Below are 11,853 nucleotides of genomic sequence, written 5' to 3' on the forward strand. Positions count from 1 at the left end.
TGTTGGGATTACCGTGCTGCCTCCGGCTGCCCGGGATGCGCGTGAGCAGTGGCCGTGCCGGGGGAGCACGAGCTGGGGCTGAGCCCCTCGGGGGGACAGGGGCTGGATCCCTCGGTGGGATGGGGGCTGGATCCCTCGGTGGGGACAGGGGCTGGATCCCTCCGTGGGACAGGGGCTGGATCCCTCGGTGGGACAGGGGCTGGATCCCTCGGTGGGGACAGGGGCTGGATCCCTCGGTGGGACAGGGGCTGGATCCCTCGGTGAGATGGGGGCTGGATCCTTCGGAGGGACGGGGGCTGGATCATTCGGTGGGGACGGCGGCTGGATCCCTCCGTAGGACGGGGGCTGGATCGCTCGGTGGGGACGGGAGCTGGATCCTTCGAGGGGCACGGGGGCCGAGCCCCTCGGTGGGGACAGGCTCAGCAGGACCCGGCCCGAGCCCCTCGGTGGCGGAGCCCGCACCCACGCAGGACAGGGGCCGGCCGGGGAGGGGCGCGCGGCGGGGCGGGGGCGGGGCCGGGGCCGTGGCGCGCGGCGCGGGTGGGGGGCGGCGCTCCCCCCGCGCCACTGGTGCTACAACAGCGTGATTTCCCCGAAGTGATGCTGGCGGCGGCAGCCAATGGGAGGCGCGACCGCCCCCCGCGGCGGCGCTGATTGGCCGGGACGTAGCCGGGCCCGAGGCGGCGGGGAATCCCGGGCGCTGCAGCGTTATACCCGAGGGCGCGCCCCGCGGGCGCCAGAGGCGGGTCGGCGGGCAGCGGGGCAGGACGCTCGGCTCGGCTCGGCTCGGCTCGGCTCGGCTCGGCTCGGCTCGGCTCGGCTCACCGCACCGCTGCACACCACGGCACGGGATTGCACGGCTCGGCACTGCGCGGCACAGCGAGGTGAGTCCCGTCCCGTCCCGTCCCGTCCCGTCCCGTCCCGTCCCGTCCCGTCCCGTCCCGTCCCGTCCCGTCTCTTGCCCCCCGCTTTGCACGGCACCGGAGCTCCGGGCGAAGGCGCCCCGCAGAGTTCGTGCGAGCGGCCCCGGGGACACGGCACGGCTCGGCTCGGCTCGGCTGAGCTTGGCTTGCCTCGCCAAGAGGGGGCAGCGCCGGGTTTCGCCGTGCGGAGGCGGTTTAGGGGCGCGGGGCTCACCGCGCCGGCAGCCGTCGGGTGGGCACCGGGCATCCCTCCGGCGGGCAGCGGTCGCGGCCCCTTACCCAACCCACGGGAAGGGACGGGACGGGGCGGGATGTCCCCCCACACCGGCGGGGACGGGCATGTCCGGGCTCGACTGCCGCTCTGTGGGCTCAGCCGGAGGCTCCGCTCCGCCGTTGAGCGTGTGCCAGCGCCGAGCCCCGCGGCCCGATTCCGCGACCCCGTGGGCTGCTCCGCGCGGGGGGCAGCTCTGGCTGTGACCTCCTCTCGGCAGCGGGCACTCTCCGGGCCGCTGTCCCGCCGCCGCCGAGCGCGTTGCTGTTAAAAGTTAGAAATGTATTGTTTGGGAAATCTTGGTCTGTCTGTCTTTGAAAAAACACCGCAAACAGGAAATTATTTCTGCAGAGGAAGGGCTGGGAGGGCCGCGCCGCCCCGCTTCGGCTGCGCGGCGGGACCAGGTCCTGCGCGGCCGGAGCGCCGGGCGCGGTTCTGCCGAGGCTGGTAGCGTTGCTAATTGGGGATCCCCCCTGTAGCAGGGTGGGCTCCCCTTCTTGCGCAATTTAATTAATAATAAACTTTTAAGAAGGCGACTATGCAGTTAAGTGCCTCTCTGTGGCCGCGGAGGGGGGGTCCCGCACCGGTCCCCGCGGGGGGACACCCGGACCCACTCCCGGGAAAACCGCGCCGGTGCTGGCGGTGGGCTCCCTCCCAGGGTCGGGGGTCGGGGCCGGGCTCCCTCCCGGGCGGTCCTGTCCTACGCAAAGCTCCCCCCCGCAGCACGGGCCGAGCACCTGCCCCTGCAATCAGCCCCTTTCCAGAACTCAAACCTTCGGACGTGTTTTTGGTGCTCACCAGGCAGAGCAGGAAGCGCTGCCATCCAGAAGCAGGTGGAATATACTGGAAAAGAGTTGAGATGCTGGAAAAGTAGTTTTGGTTGATTCGATAGCGTTAGTGGTAATGCTCACGGTACAGAAAGGAAGGGAGGGGTGACATTGCAGAATGGTTAAAATAGTGATGAGTTTTTTGCTGACCTGTTATTTCTTTCATAGACAACATGCCAGTGTCAAGAATGCGCATGAGGCCCTGGTTGGAAATGCAGATTAATTCCAATCAAATACCAGGACTGATATGGATTAACAAGGTGAGGGTTGTTTATTACTACTACTACTGCTATTATTAGTATTATTATTTCTGTATGAATAACCATTGTTGTTCTTAGATGACACTAAACATAAGTCAAGATCATAAAGGAAGGAAGGACATGGAGAAAACTTGCAAGCATTATGTTTAAAAACAACTATTTTTGTTTTCAGAAAAGGTAGCTCTGGTTGGTACACAATGTAGTAGTTCCATTTTTTTCCTAAAATTCTCAGGAGGAAAATGATAAATTAAAGTAAAAGCAATCTGAACATGATGAGAACCAAGAAAACTCCAAGATCTCTTTTAACTCCTGCTGCCCACTTGAGCCAAGTCACCTCCTGTCCCAGTTAAGTAGCTACTGTTACACTCCCAGTTGCTCCCAGTTTTAAGATTTGGCCTGAAAGAAACTCTGGATTTGCCTCACTTTGGTCTGGAAGGCACATCCCTGTACCTGTACCACAGCATGAGATCGCTAGGCATATTGAACCAGGTCTCTTTCTCTGAAGTTTCCATATCGATGAACATGTTTTTCTTAGTGTTCATGCAAGATTTTATGGACAACTTTAAACAGGGATTCTCTACCAAAGTTTACCTGGAAAATATACTGTAGTTAATGATACATTAAAAGATTAGATGCAATGTATTTAAATGATTCTGGGATAAAATTGACAATATTGGTTACTTCTGTTGTTCCGTACCACATGTGGCTTTCCCAGTTTCAGAACTCATAAAAAACCTTGTATGCATTGGACAAAATAGATGGAACAATGGATGCTTAGTTAAGATACAGAGCAGGGGGTTTATGAAATTTCTAAGCTGCTACTGAGAGTTCTTTGATTAAATTCATCATTCCAAACTGGCATGTAATGCTTCTTTTTCAATTCAAATCTCTATTGGTTTAATTTCAGGATAAGATGATTTTTCAAATCCCGTGGAAACATGCAGCTAAGCATGGCTGGGACATGGAGAAAGACGCCTGCCTTTTCCGGAGCTGGGCCATTCATACAGGTGTGTGCTGGCTTTACATTTCCATCAGTCATACCAATATCTTAGACAAGGCGGTTTTTTGTCTTGACTTATGTCTCAGGGGGTTATATTAACTACTAGGATGTATGTCAGAGAAAATAGAAAAAATAATTATTTTTTTGGTAGGAAGAACTAGCATCGAAAAGTCTAAACACTCACCCCATCTCTTATTTATAGGAAGATATAAAGAAGGTGAGAAAGACCCTGACCCGAAAACCTGGAAGGCGAACTTCCGCTGTGCTATGAATTCACTGCCTGACATCGAAGAAGTGAAGGATAAAAGCGTCAACAAAGGCTCCAGTGCTGTCAGGGTTTACAGGATGCTGCCGCCCTTGACCAAGGATCAGAAGAAAGGTAAGCCCTCAGCCATCCAGCTGGGGTTACGCAGCTTCCGCTACTGCGCTTAAACACCGCTTAAATTTCCTGCTCCGCGTAGGCAGGGGTATAAGAGACCTGTTGGTAGCACCGGTGCTACTGGGGTTAGTCACTGGTTATTGCTATTTCTACAGTTTGTACAAAAAGTTCATTTTATCCCAAATTCTTTAAACATGCCTAAAGGCATCATCAGGAGGCGACCAGGGCTCGCCGTTACTGGGACAGCAGTAGCAGAACTTGCTGAGCAGGGCTGAAAGGTGCAAGAGCTCACGCTTGCCTGAAATGTCAGCCATGCAGCCCTTTCTCACATTCATCTTATTTTTATTTAACAGAAAGGAAGTCAAAGTCTTCAAGAGAAGCAAGAAACAGGAGCAAGAGAAAGGTATGCGTCTGTAGAGGCAGCTGAAGAAGCTAGAGGTTTTGGTGGTTTTCATGCTTAATTTTTTTTCATATGGGAACTTGTGCATTCTTAGACAAAAGTCTTTCATTCTTTGCCCTTATTTTTGTAGTCGTATGAAGACATGAGGACAGAGGAGTCAGCAGAAAGACTAACCAACACTCCTCTGCCAGATGACCACAGTAGCTACACTGCTCACAACTACACGGGGCAGGAAGCGGAGGTTGAGAGCACGTCCATCACCTTAGGTGAGACTCAGTTTTTAGCTTTCTGAGCAGAGTGGAAAGTGCTGTTCACGCTAAACCCACAATCTCTGTGCCAAAAGACAAAGATGACTCTTGGGGCTGGGCCTGGCTGCACCGTCAGACGGGCAGGGAGGAAAAAGAGGTGGTTGTGTCTCTCCTGCAAGTGCCAACTCCTCCTGGTGCATCCCACAGACCTCTCCCCGTGCGAGGTGAGCGGCTCCCTGATTGACTGGAGGCCGTCGATGGAAATCACCATGGCTGACAGCACCAACGACCTCTACCAGCTCCAGGTGTCTCCCCTGGCTTCGTCCTCGGAAGGTGAGTATTTCTTTTTTCCTACCCTGGTCTTTCATCGGTCTGCTGGAGGCAGGTTGGAGGCAAGGCAGTAGGATGAAGAAATGCCTGGGGGATCAGGAGAAACAAGAGTTGTCTTGTGGAAAAAAAACCCAACCTCCACCTGATAGATTTGGGTTACTGGAGCTACCAAACTGGCCAGGTTACAGACAGGCATGTGCCGCCTGCAGAAGTAGTTGCTCATGGGTGAAAGGCTCCAAAATGCCATGGGTGAAAGGCTCCAAAATGCCATTTACTTTGCACATGTGGGCAAAGGGGCAGGCTTCATCTCGCAGGCTCAACGCGATGGCACAGACAGGTCAGCCTGTAAAGAAGGGGAGAGATTTCTGAGCCGAGTGGGTGGGATTGGGGGTTGCCAAGGCAGCTTGAAGGAGGCAATGCCAGAAGCAGGACAGAGATAGGCACAATAGTGACAGTGGAGGTAACTGCGCTTCCCAGTGGGGAAAAAAAAAACCTAACATGGATATATCAGAGTGGTTCTTCACTCGGGGTGCGAATCACCTTCCTCTTGCATACCAAGCTGGCTCTGCTTTGGTGACTCTTGGCTGGAGCCACGCACCCCAACGTGCAGTTGTTGAAGAACATCTGAGATGAAGGGCTGTGGGGAGTTTGGGGCACAGAGCTGCTGATGGGCTTCCCTGCCTCAAACCCATGAGCCCCTCCTCGGTGTCATCCGTGGCGGGGGGAAGTAAAAGGTAGTGGTGTTGTGTGACAAGAGAATATGAAGCGGGTTGTGTGGTGAAGAAGCAGAAGTGTGAGGGCTAACATGCGAAAAGTTGACATCTATGTCTGTTTTCTTCTCTTTTTTTTTTATGTGCTTACAAAACAGTCACAGACGAAGATGAAGAGGAAATGAATGTGGACATTTTTAAGGTAAAACTAGCCCTTCTGGTCAGAATAAAATTGGCCAAAGTTGGTGTTTGCACCAAGAGAGGAAGGGAAGCAGCTCTCTGATCCAGTCCTATATGAGTTGAACATACACTTGTGTAATCCAGGACCCTTATTTAATGAGGAAGCCTGAAAAATTAAATATAAAAAGAAGGCTACTTCACAAATATGAGCTGGAGAGGACACATCCATGGAAATACTTACTCTTCATGTGAAAGTCAGAGAAGGGTACTGCTAGAAGTAGAGGTTGCTGTATTAGAGTCTGCAAAGCTTCTCTAGACTTTCTCATTTTGCCCTTCCCTCCACCTCTGACATGTATGGCGCTTAATCTGTGTTTCCAGACATGTCACGCTCATCCCACTGATAAGATGGCGGTTTCATCACTGAAGGTGCTCTGGCCCTCCCTGTTTTGCATTAACTTTTTTTTTTTAACTATGAGTAAAACAAGTTTTATATAATTTAGCATGAGAAGATATAATTTAATCTTTTTTGCTTACTTGTCTTCTAATTAAGAGAAAGGAATAAAATATTGCACCCACAGAAAGAAGGAGCAGTTTTTACCATCTCCTTATTCCCTTACAGCTGCTTGAACCAGTCCAAGACTGGCATGCCACCAGCGTTGGGGGGAAAGGCTTTCTCACCAACGAGCCGGGCATGCAGACCATGTGCAGCACTTACAGCTACAAGGAGCAGGATGGGGAGATCGACACGACTTCAGGTACGGATTCCTTGGTTATCACTGACGGTCAAGGCCACAGGATGATGCAGACGAGGGTTTTCATGCAAGACACTAATTGGGAAGGAGCAAAGCAAATGGAGGAATTCGCACATCCCTGTGTTCTGAGATTTCCAAGTAGCCTGTCGGAAGGCTGTAAGGAATTTGTTGGTAAAAAGGAAAAAGTGAAAAGTGCCTCCAGTAAGAGTATACTACAGATTTGTCTTAGGGTTATACACATGTAAGTTATGTCAGCTTTAAGGAACTCCTTGCAATGCAACTGAAGAACTTCCACTAGCAATAGCTTAAATGGGACAGTTTAAGAGAGTGTTTGGAGTATTTTAGCAAAATATTAGTCTAAAGTATTTGCTCACATCTGAGAAATCTTTCTTTTTTTATATATTTAATATATATTGACTATTTTGCTCTTACTGCATGTGATTCAGTACTCATTCTTGGTTTATTTTGTCTAGGAGAGCCGGAGTTCAGGTTATTGGACCAGAAAAGCAGCCTAGACTTGTCCTGGCTGGAGACAGTGAGACCTACCATGCACGTCATTCCCTGTGGCTTGTAAACCCCTGGCTTCCTCTGACCACGAACTGTTCTTGGGTAGAAACGCTGACAAGCCTGAAGAGAATGGAAGAAATTGTTTGTTACTGACTGAATGAAGAAAGTAGCTTTTATATTCCGTTTAACTTTTAGGTCTGAAAAGATTAGCAAGAAAAACTCCATTATTAAAAAAAAAAAAAAAAAAAAGGGACTCCCATCTCACTAGCAGGACTCCTGGCACCGAAGATGCTCAGCCGCAGCATGCACCTTGTCATCGCTTTGGAGGTGAAGCTTTTGCTGGAAGGTTGCTGATGTGCCGTGGGATCTGACCTGGTGGGGTACCGCTGAATGGCATCGTGTGCCAGAGGCCTGGGGGGAGGTTACTGTCCTCCCCCCACGGGATGTGATGAGCACTTTACCCATGGAGTGCTTGGGAGAGACACTGAAAACTTGTTAGTTTTGGTTGCTGCTTACTTGTGCAACACTGGTGACACTGAACTTAACAACATTATACTTAGTCTGAAAAATTGCACTAATTGGCACTCTCTTCTTTGATTTGTTCCATGACCTAGTTCAACTTTCAGATCTTTCAATTTTAAACTGTGTGTAAATAGTTTAGACCAATAAAATGTGAAAATTCAGTTTAGGCTTTGCTTACACATAGTACAGTTAACCAGGTTCACTTACACGATATTTTCTGCTCATAGGCATGCCGTATCTATTTCCACATAATAGTTGAAGAGCTGCTGCATGAACCAATTTTTGCACTGATAGAGGCAGAGCTCTTTATTTATACCATGCCTTTCTGCGATCCCTTCCAGCACTCTACCAGGATACCTGCAGTGCTGCATGCAGCAAGCTGTATTGCCCTGCGACCCACCCTGGGCCGGCGTGTGCAGGATGGAAGAGATTCTAGTTTGCATTTAATACATAGGAATCAAATCACTAAGCTGTAATAGCTGTTTTCTTGTACATTTTGTATATAAAGGGTTGTATATTTGTTTTAATAAAAATGTTTTATATATGACATGTTTACTTTTTCTCATGGGAGACACTAAGAATGCGTTCCAGATTCCTTGAAAATACCCAAACAGATGTGCTGTTGACAGAGACAGTTGGAGGGTTTTTTTCATGAGTCATGAAAATACAGGGAATTTAGTACAGTTTGCTCCCATTTTCCACCCCCCCCCTTCCCAGTGCAGCTGATGGGTGGAATCCTGCTTGTCCAGGTCCTGTGCACGTGTCAGGTAATTGGTTTGTATCTGCCATCATCTGCAACAGTCAGACTTAACTTAGAGCAGGGTTACAGGCTATGCCATTAAAAAAAAACCCTATGCACCAAGTCCCTGCTATGGATGTCCCTATCAGCAACACTGTCAGCTTCTGTGATAGTGAAGACCTAGCTAAATAACTCAGGTTTGCCTAAAAAGAACGCAGAAGGCAAGGGAAAAGCAAGCTGGTTTTCCCCTGTATGTTTTATTCCTTTGCCATACTTTCAGGCTGGAAAGGTCTGACATGTTACTGCATTGTCTGGGGTGGGAGACAAGAAACAAGTGTGGCTGACGCAATGTGTCTCCAGCTGCAGCCACCAGCATCTGACACTGCCTGGAAAACCCCTGTACTGAACAAAACTCTGCTGTGATGGCCTTTGGGGAATAACTTCATTCACTGAGCAAGAGCAAGGGCGGTCTGAGGAGAATATCAGGCTGCGGGAGAGGAAGACCCAACCCAAAGGGCTAGAACAAAGCGGACATTTCCTACTGCCTTTGGCACAGGCTCTGCTGCGACTCGACCTGCAGATGTGCAGGGACAGATGTGGGGTTTACCGAGGGAAGAGGGAAAAAATAAGTGCCATAGGAAGCAAGTGGTGGTGGGTCTCAAACCCAGCACAGCTGAAAGGTTTGGATATGGTACAGCAGGGCGGACGGGCAGCCCGGGGAGGGAGAGGCTGGGCAGGGTTAGTGCCTGTTAGTCATTAACTGGCCCTATCTCTGAGACAACCCAAAGCGGGCAGCTGCAGGCAGCACCCTTCCAGGTGGCACCAGGCAGGGAGCAGCTTCCTACGGCCTCATCCTGGCTCTGGGCAGCCCGGGGGGCAATGACCTTGCTGTCCCCCTGCAATGGTCACTCTCCCTGGCAGGGTATCTGGCCCAAGGGTCCACCCCCTGGGAAGGGATCCATCCAGCTGGGAAGCCACTGGGTATCAGGGCTGCCGGAGCAGAGCCCACGGCTGCCACGGAATACACCCACCTCAAATCCCGCACTACCCGATGCAGAGCTAGAGCAGGAACGTTTTGTGCACGAGCAAAGAAAACACCCACCAGATCAGATTTGTGCCCTGGCCAGCTGCAGCAGCAGCTACTGCCAGGGAGAGAGCGTGGGGCTGCAGGATCTAGAGCCACCTTTGTACCCCAGGAAGGGACACCATCTCAGTGTCACCGACATAACCAGAGGAAATCGGTTTTGTTACACACGGGGGGAGGGGGCGGGAGAGAGAAGGGAAACTTTCTATGATGCAGAGTGTGCTAAAAATAAGGTAGAGATTGATTTGCCCATTCATGCATTAAAAGGAGCAAGTTTTTCACAGTTATGCTCAGATACAAAGAAACCAGCACTTAAATTTTCACAGATAAAAGGTTTGACCAAGATTTGAGGACAGAAGAAAACAGCAGCCAGTGCCTCACACCCAGGAACCACAGACACGCTCCAAGTGTGTTTTCACCAGGACAGAGGAGATGCTTTCCCTCGTCACCTGCCAAGGTACCTGCGTGACCGACCGCACATCAGGTATTGTGCCAGTGAAAAGCGGTGACGTCCCATGACGGGGTGGAATTTATCTGTCCAGTTGCTTCACTGGGCGAATAACTGCCAAATTCAAAGTCTTGTGTTGTTGTTTTTGTTGTTTTGAACTGTTTGGGAAGGGGGAAAAAAAGCAGAGTCGAGCTCTCCAACTCAGAGACTGCTGTGCCCTGTCGATGCCTGACTGGCTCCTCCATCACCTCCGAGGCAGGTGGGATTTCTAGAGGCAACATTTCTTCTACCACTGCAAACGAAGGAGACCTTCGTACCTAGCTTAGTACTTAGTTGCTTGTACCCAGAGGAGCATCTTGAGCTCTTGAGGATAAACCTCCTGCATAGGCAATGCGATGTAAACAGTTTTAAAACCTTGACATTGGATTCTTCCGGACTTGCCTACCCAAATCAAGCTCTTCATAAACCCAGTAAACTTCAGCTGGCTCTCCTGTGTTGGAATAAGAGTTGTTTTCACCTTTAATATGCACACAGCTACATTCATCTGGGAAGTAATTACATACCAGGAGAGCAGGTCATTGGAGAGAGCTCACCCCTGCGAAAGCCAGACAAAGCAATAAAAAGAGAGTTTTTATGGGCAGGGCTCCAAGGGCAAGCGGCTCTTTCTTGTGCGATCAACCTTGCATGACAGTGAGAAAGATCTATAGGCAACGCAACTGCTGTAAAAATAAAGAGAGATCACCTCTCCGTGGTGGAAAACAAAAAGGAGTCGTTGTATAATCAGCAGTCTTTTGGGAAATGAATGGAGCTAAATGCTGCAGGCTTGGCAGGCTGCTTCAGCAGAGGCTCTCCATCACTTACACCGTACTTACACCATCACTGGCTGCAGCTTACTTGCGAGCCTTGAAACCATTTAAAAACAAATCCAAAATTCTCCTTCTTTAGTTTTAGAGCTTAGGATGTCAACAGGACAAAACCGCCTGAAAATAACACGACTGTCAGAAACAGTCCCACAACCTGAACCTGGGAAAGCCCTACAGCGACTCAGGCACAGATTTTGCTGCTGCAGCATCCTGCATCAAGGCAGCAGAAGACCTTGGTTCATGCCCATAGAGATTTTCAGTGCTGCAGAGGCAAGGACATCACACATCTATTAACTGCAGCTTTTCCTAGTGAAAACCCTTGACCTATAAATAAAGAGTTGTTGCTTTTCCCCTGATCTTTGTCCAAATGGATTGTTAAAATGCTCTGCTATAATCAGAGGGGAACATAACTTCCTCCCCTGTGGTCTGCTTAGCACATTGCTCATAATTTAATCACTCATTAAGAGCAACCTGTGAGAGGCTCGACACCACGCCGCCTGAAGGTGCCTTTTGCTCTCAGTTGCCCAGAGCGGTGGCACCTTGCGTGAGCTTTGCCCGCCAGGCAGCAGAGCCTGCAATTATTGTTTCACCTTTATTTGCCATGGTGATTGAATCCTGATAATTGGACACATTTCCAGGCAGTCACGTGATTTACGATATCACACCTATAAAGGATAGCAGTGCTTCAGACCAAAGGTATGAATTTATAACTGCAAAAAATAGTGGAATATTTGTTTGTGGTGCAAAGGCAAACTGTTGCTTAGACAGCAACTGAACGTCTTGGACTGCAAACATCATTTCTCTGCTGTTGTGCTGGATCATTCCTCCTCTCTGGTTCCCCAAGGGTCCATTTTTCCCCCCATGTTTGTACACACAACACAAGGAGGACAGAAACTTCTGCAGGACAGAAACCTCTCACAGAGGCTCACAAGGGCCAACAGAAGAAGTGTTGTTTGTAGAAAAGTCAGTTCTAGAGCTTAGATGAGAAAAAAAGCTTCTCTAGAAAGGGAGAAAGGGAGGAAAGTCACGTTTTCATGGATGAATTGTATCTAAGTTGTGTTTTTTCCTACACCGAATGCTTCAGTCCACTCTGTAGCCTCTTCCTCCCCAGCACCGCACCTCAGAGCTCCTTCTCCTCCCACATTTTTCCATCCCCTTCAATATTTCTCTCACTGTTAAACTCACCCCTGTCCCCCCCCAGCCTTCCCATGCGCAAAAGAAACAAGGCAATAATAAAAGTGCATTCGTGCAGGCAGCATGGTGCAGGTCGCTCAAGGTTTCTCCATGCTATATCCTTCCGCCCTCTCCTTTGGTCTTATCTATTCTGATAATAGGATGCAAATTCAGCTGGCGTGGTTCCCTGCCACGCTGGGCTGCGGGTGGCCACCCTGTCCCAGCAGCTGGGAAGGG

At 50.2% G+C, this 11,853-nt stretch overlaps 1 protein-coding gene across 2 annotated transcripts; it reads left to right on the forward strand.

Annotated features, from left to right (window-relative positions):
- Positions 1 to 678: 678 nt before the first annotated feature.
- Positions 679 to 7,856, forward strand: IRF1 (interferon regulatory factor 1). Of its 2 annotated transcripts, none has more exons than XM_075164530.1 (10): positions 679 to 884; positions 2,190 to 2,281; positions 3,189 to 3,288; positions 3,484 to 3,660; positions 4,014 to 4,063; positions 4,191 to 4,326; positions 4,516 to 4,641; positions 5,507 to 5,550; positions 6,148 to 6,283; positions 6,754 to 7,856. In XM_075164530.1, the coding sequence occupies exons 2-10, from the start codon at positions 2,195 to 2,197 to the stop codon at positions 6,852 to 6,854; spliced, it is 957 nt and encodes a 318-aa protein (XP_075020631.1). In that variant the 5' UTR covers positions 679 to 884; positions 2,190 to 2,194; the 3' UTR covers positions 6,855 to 7,856. The 2 variants fall into 2 exon arrangements, with proteins under 2 accessions (XP_075020631.1, XP_075020632.1); XM_075164531.1 differs by lacking the exon at positions 679 to 884 and adding an exon at positions 2,514 to 2,626.
- The last annotated feature ends 3,997 nt before the right edge of the window (positions 7,857 to 11,853 follow it).

The sequence above is a fragment of the Calonectris borealis genome, chromosome 15, assembly GCF_964195595.1.
Source record: "Calonectris borealis chromosome 15, bCalBor7.hap1.2, whole genome shotgun sequence".
NCBI classification, from domain to species: domain Eukaryota; kingdom Metazoa; phylum Chordata; class Aves; order Procellariiformes; family Procellariidae; genus Calonectris; species Calonectris borealis.

Coding starts and splice junctions, on each gene's coding strand:
- IRF1 (XM_075164530.1), top strand. CDS start 2,195: ATGCCAGTGTCAAGAATGCGCATGAGGCCCTGGTTGGAAATGCAGATT. Junction 5,551..6,147: donor TGAATGTGGACATTTTTAAG/GTAAAACTAGCC, acceptor ATTCCCTTACAG/CTGCTTGAACCAGTCCAAGA. Junction 6,284..6,753: donor GGAGATCGACACGACTTCAG/GTACGGATTCCT, acceptor TATTTTGTCTAG/GAGAGCCGGAGTTCAGGTTA.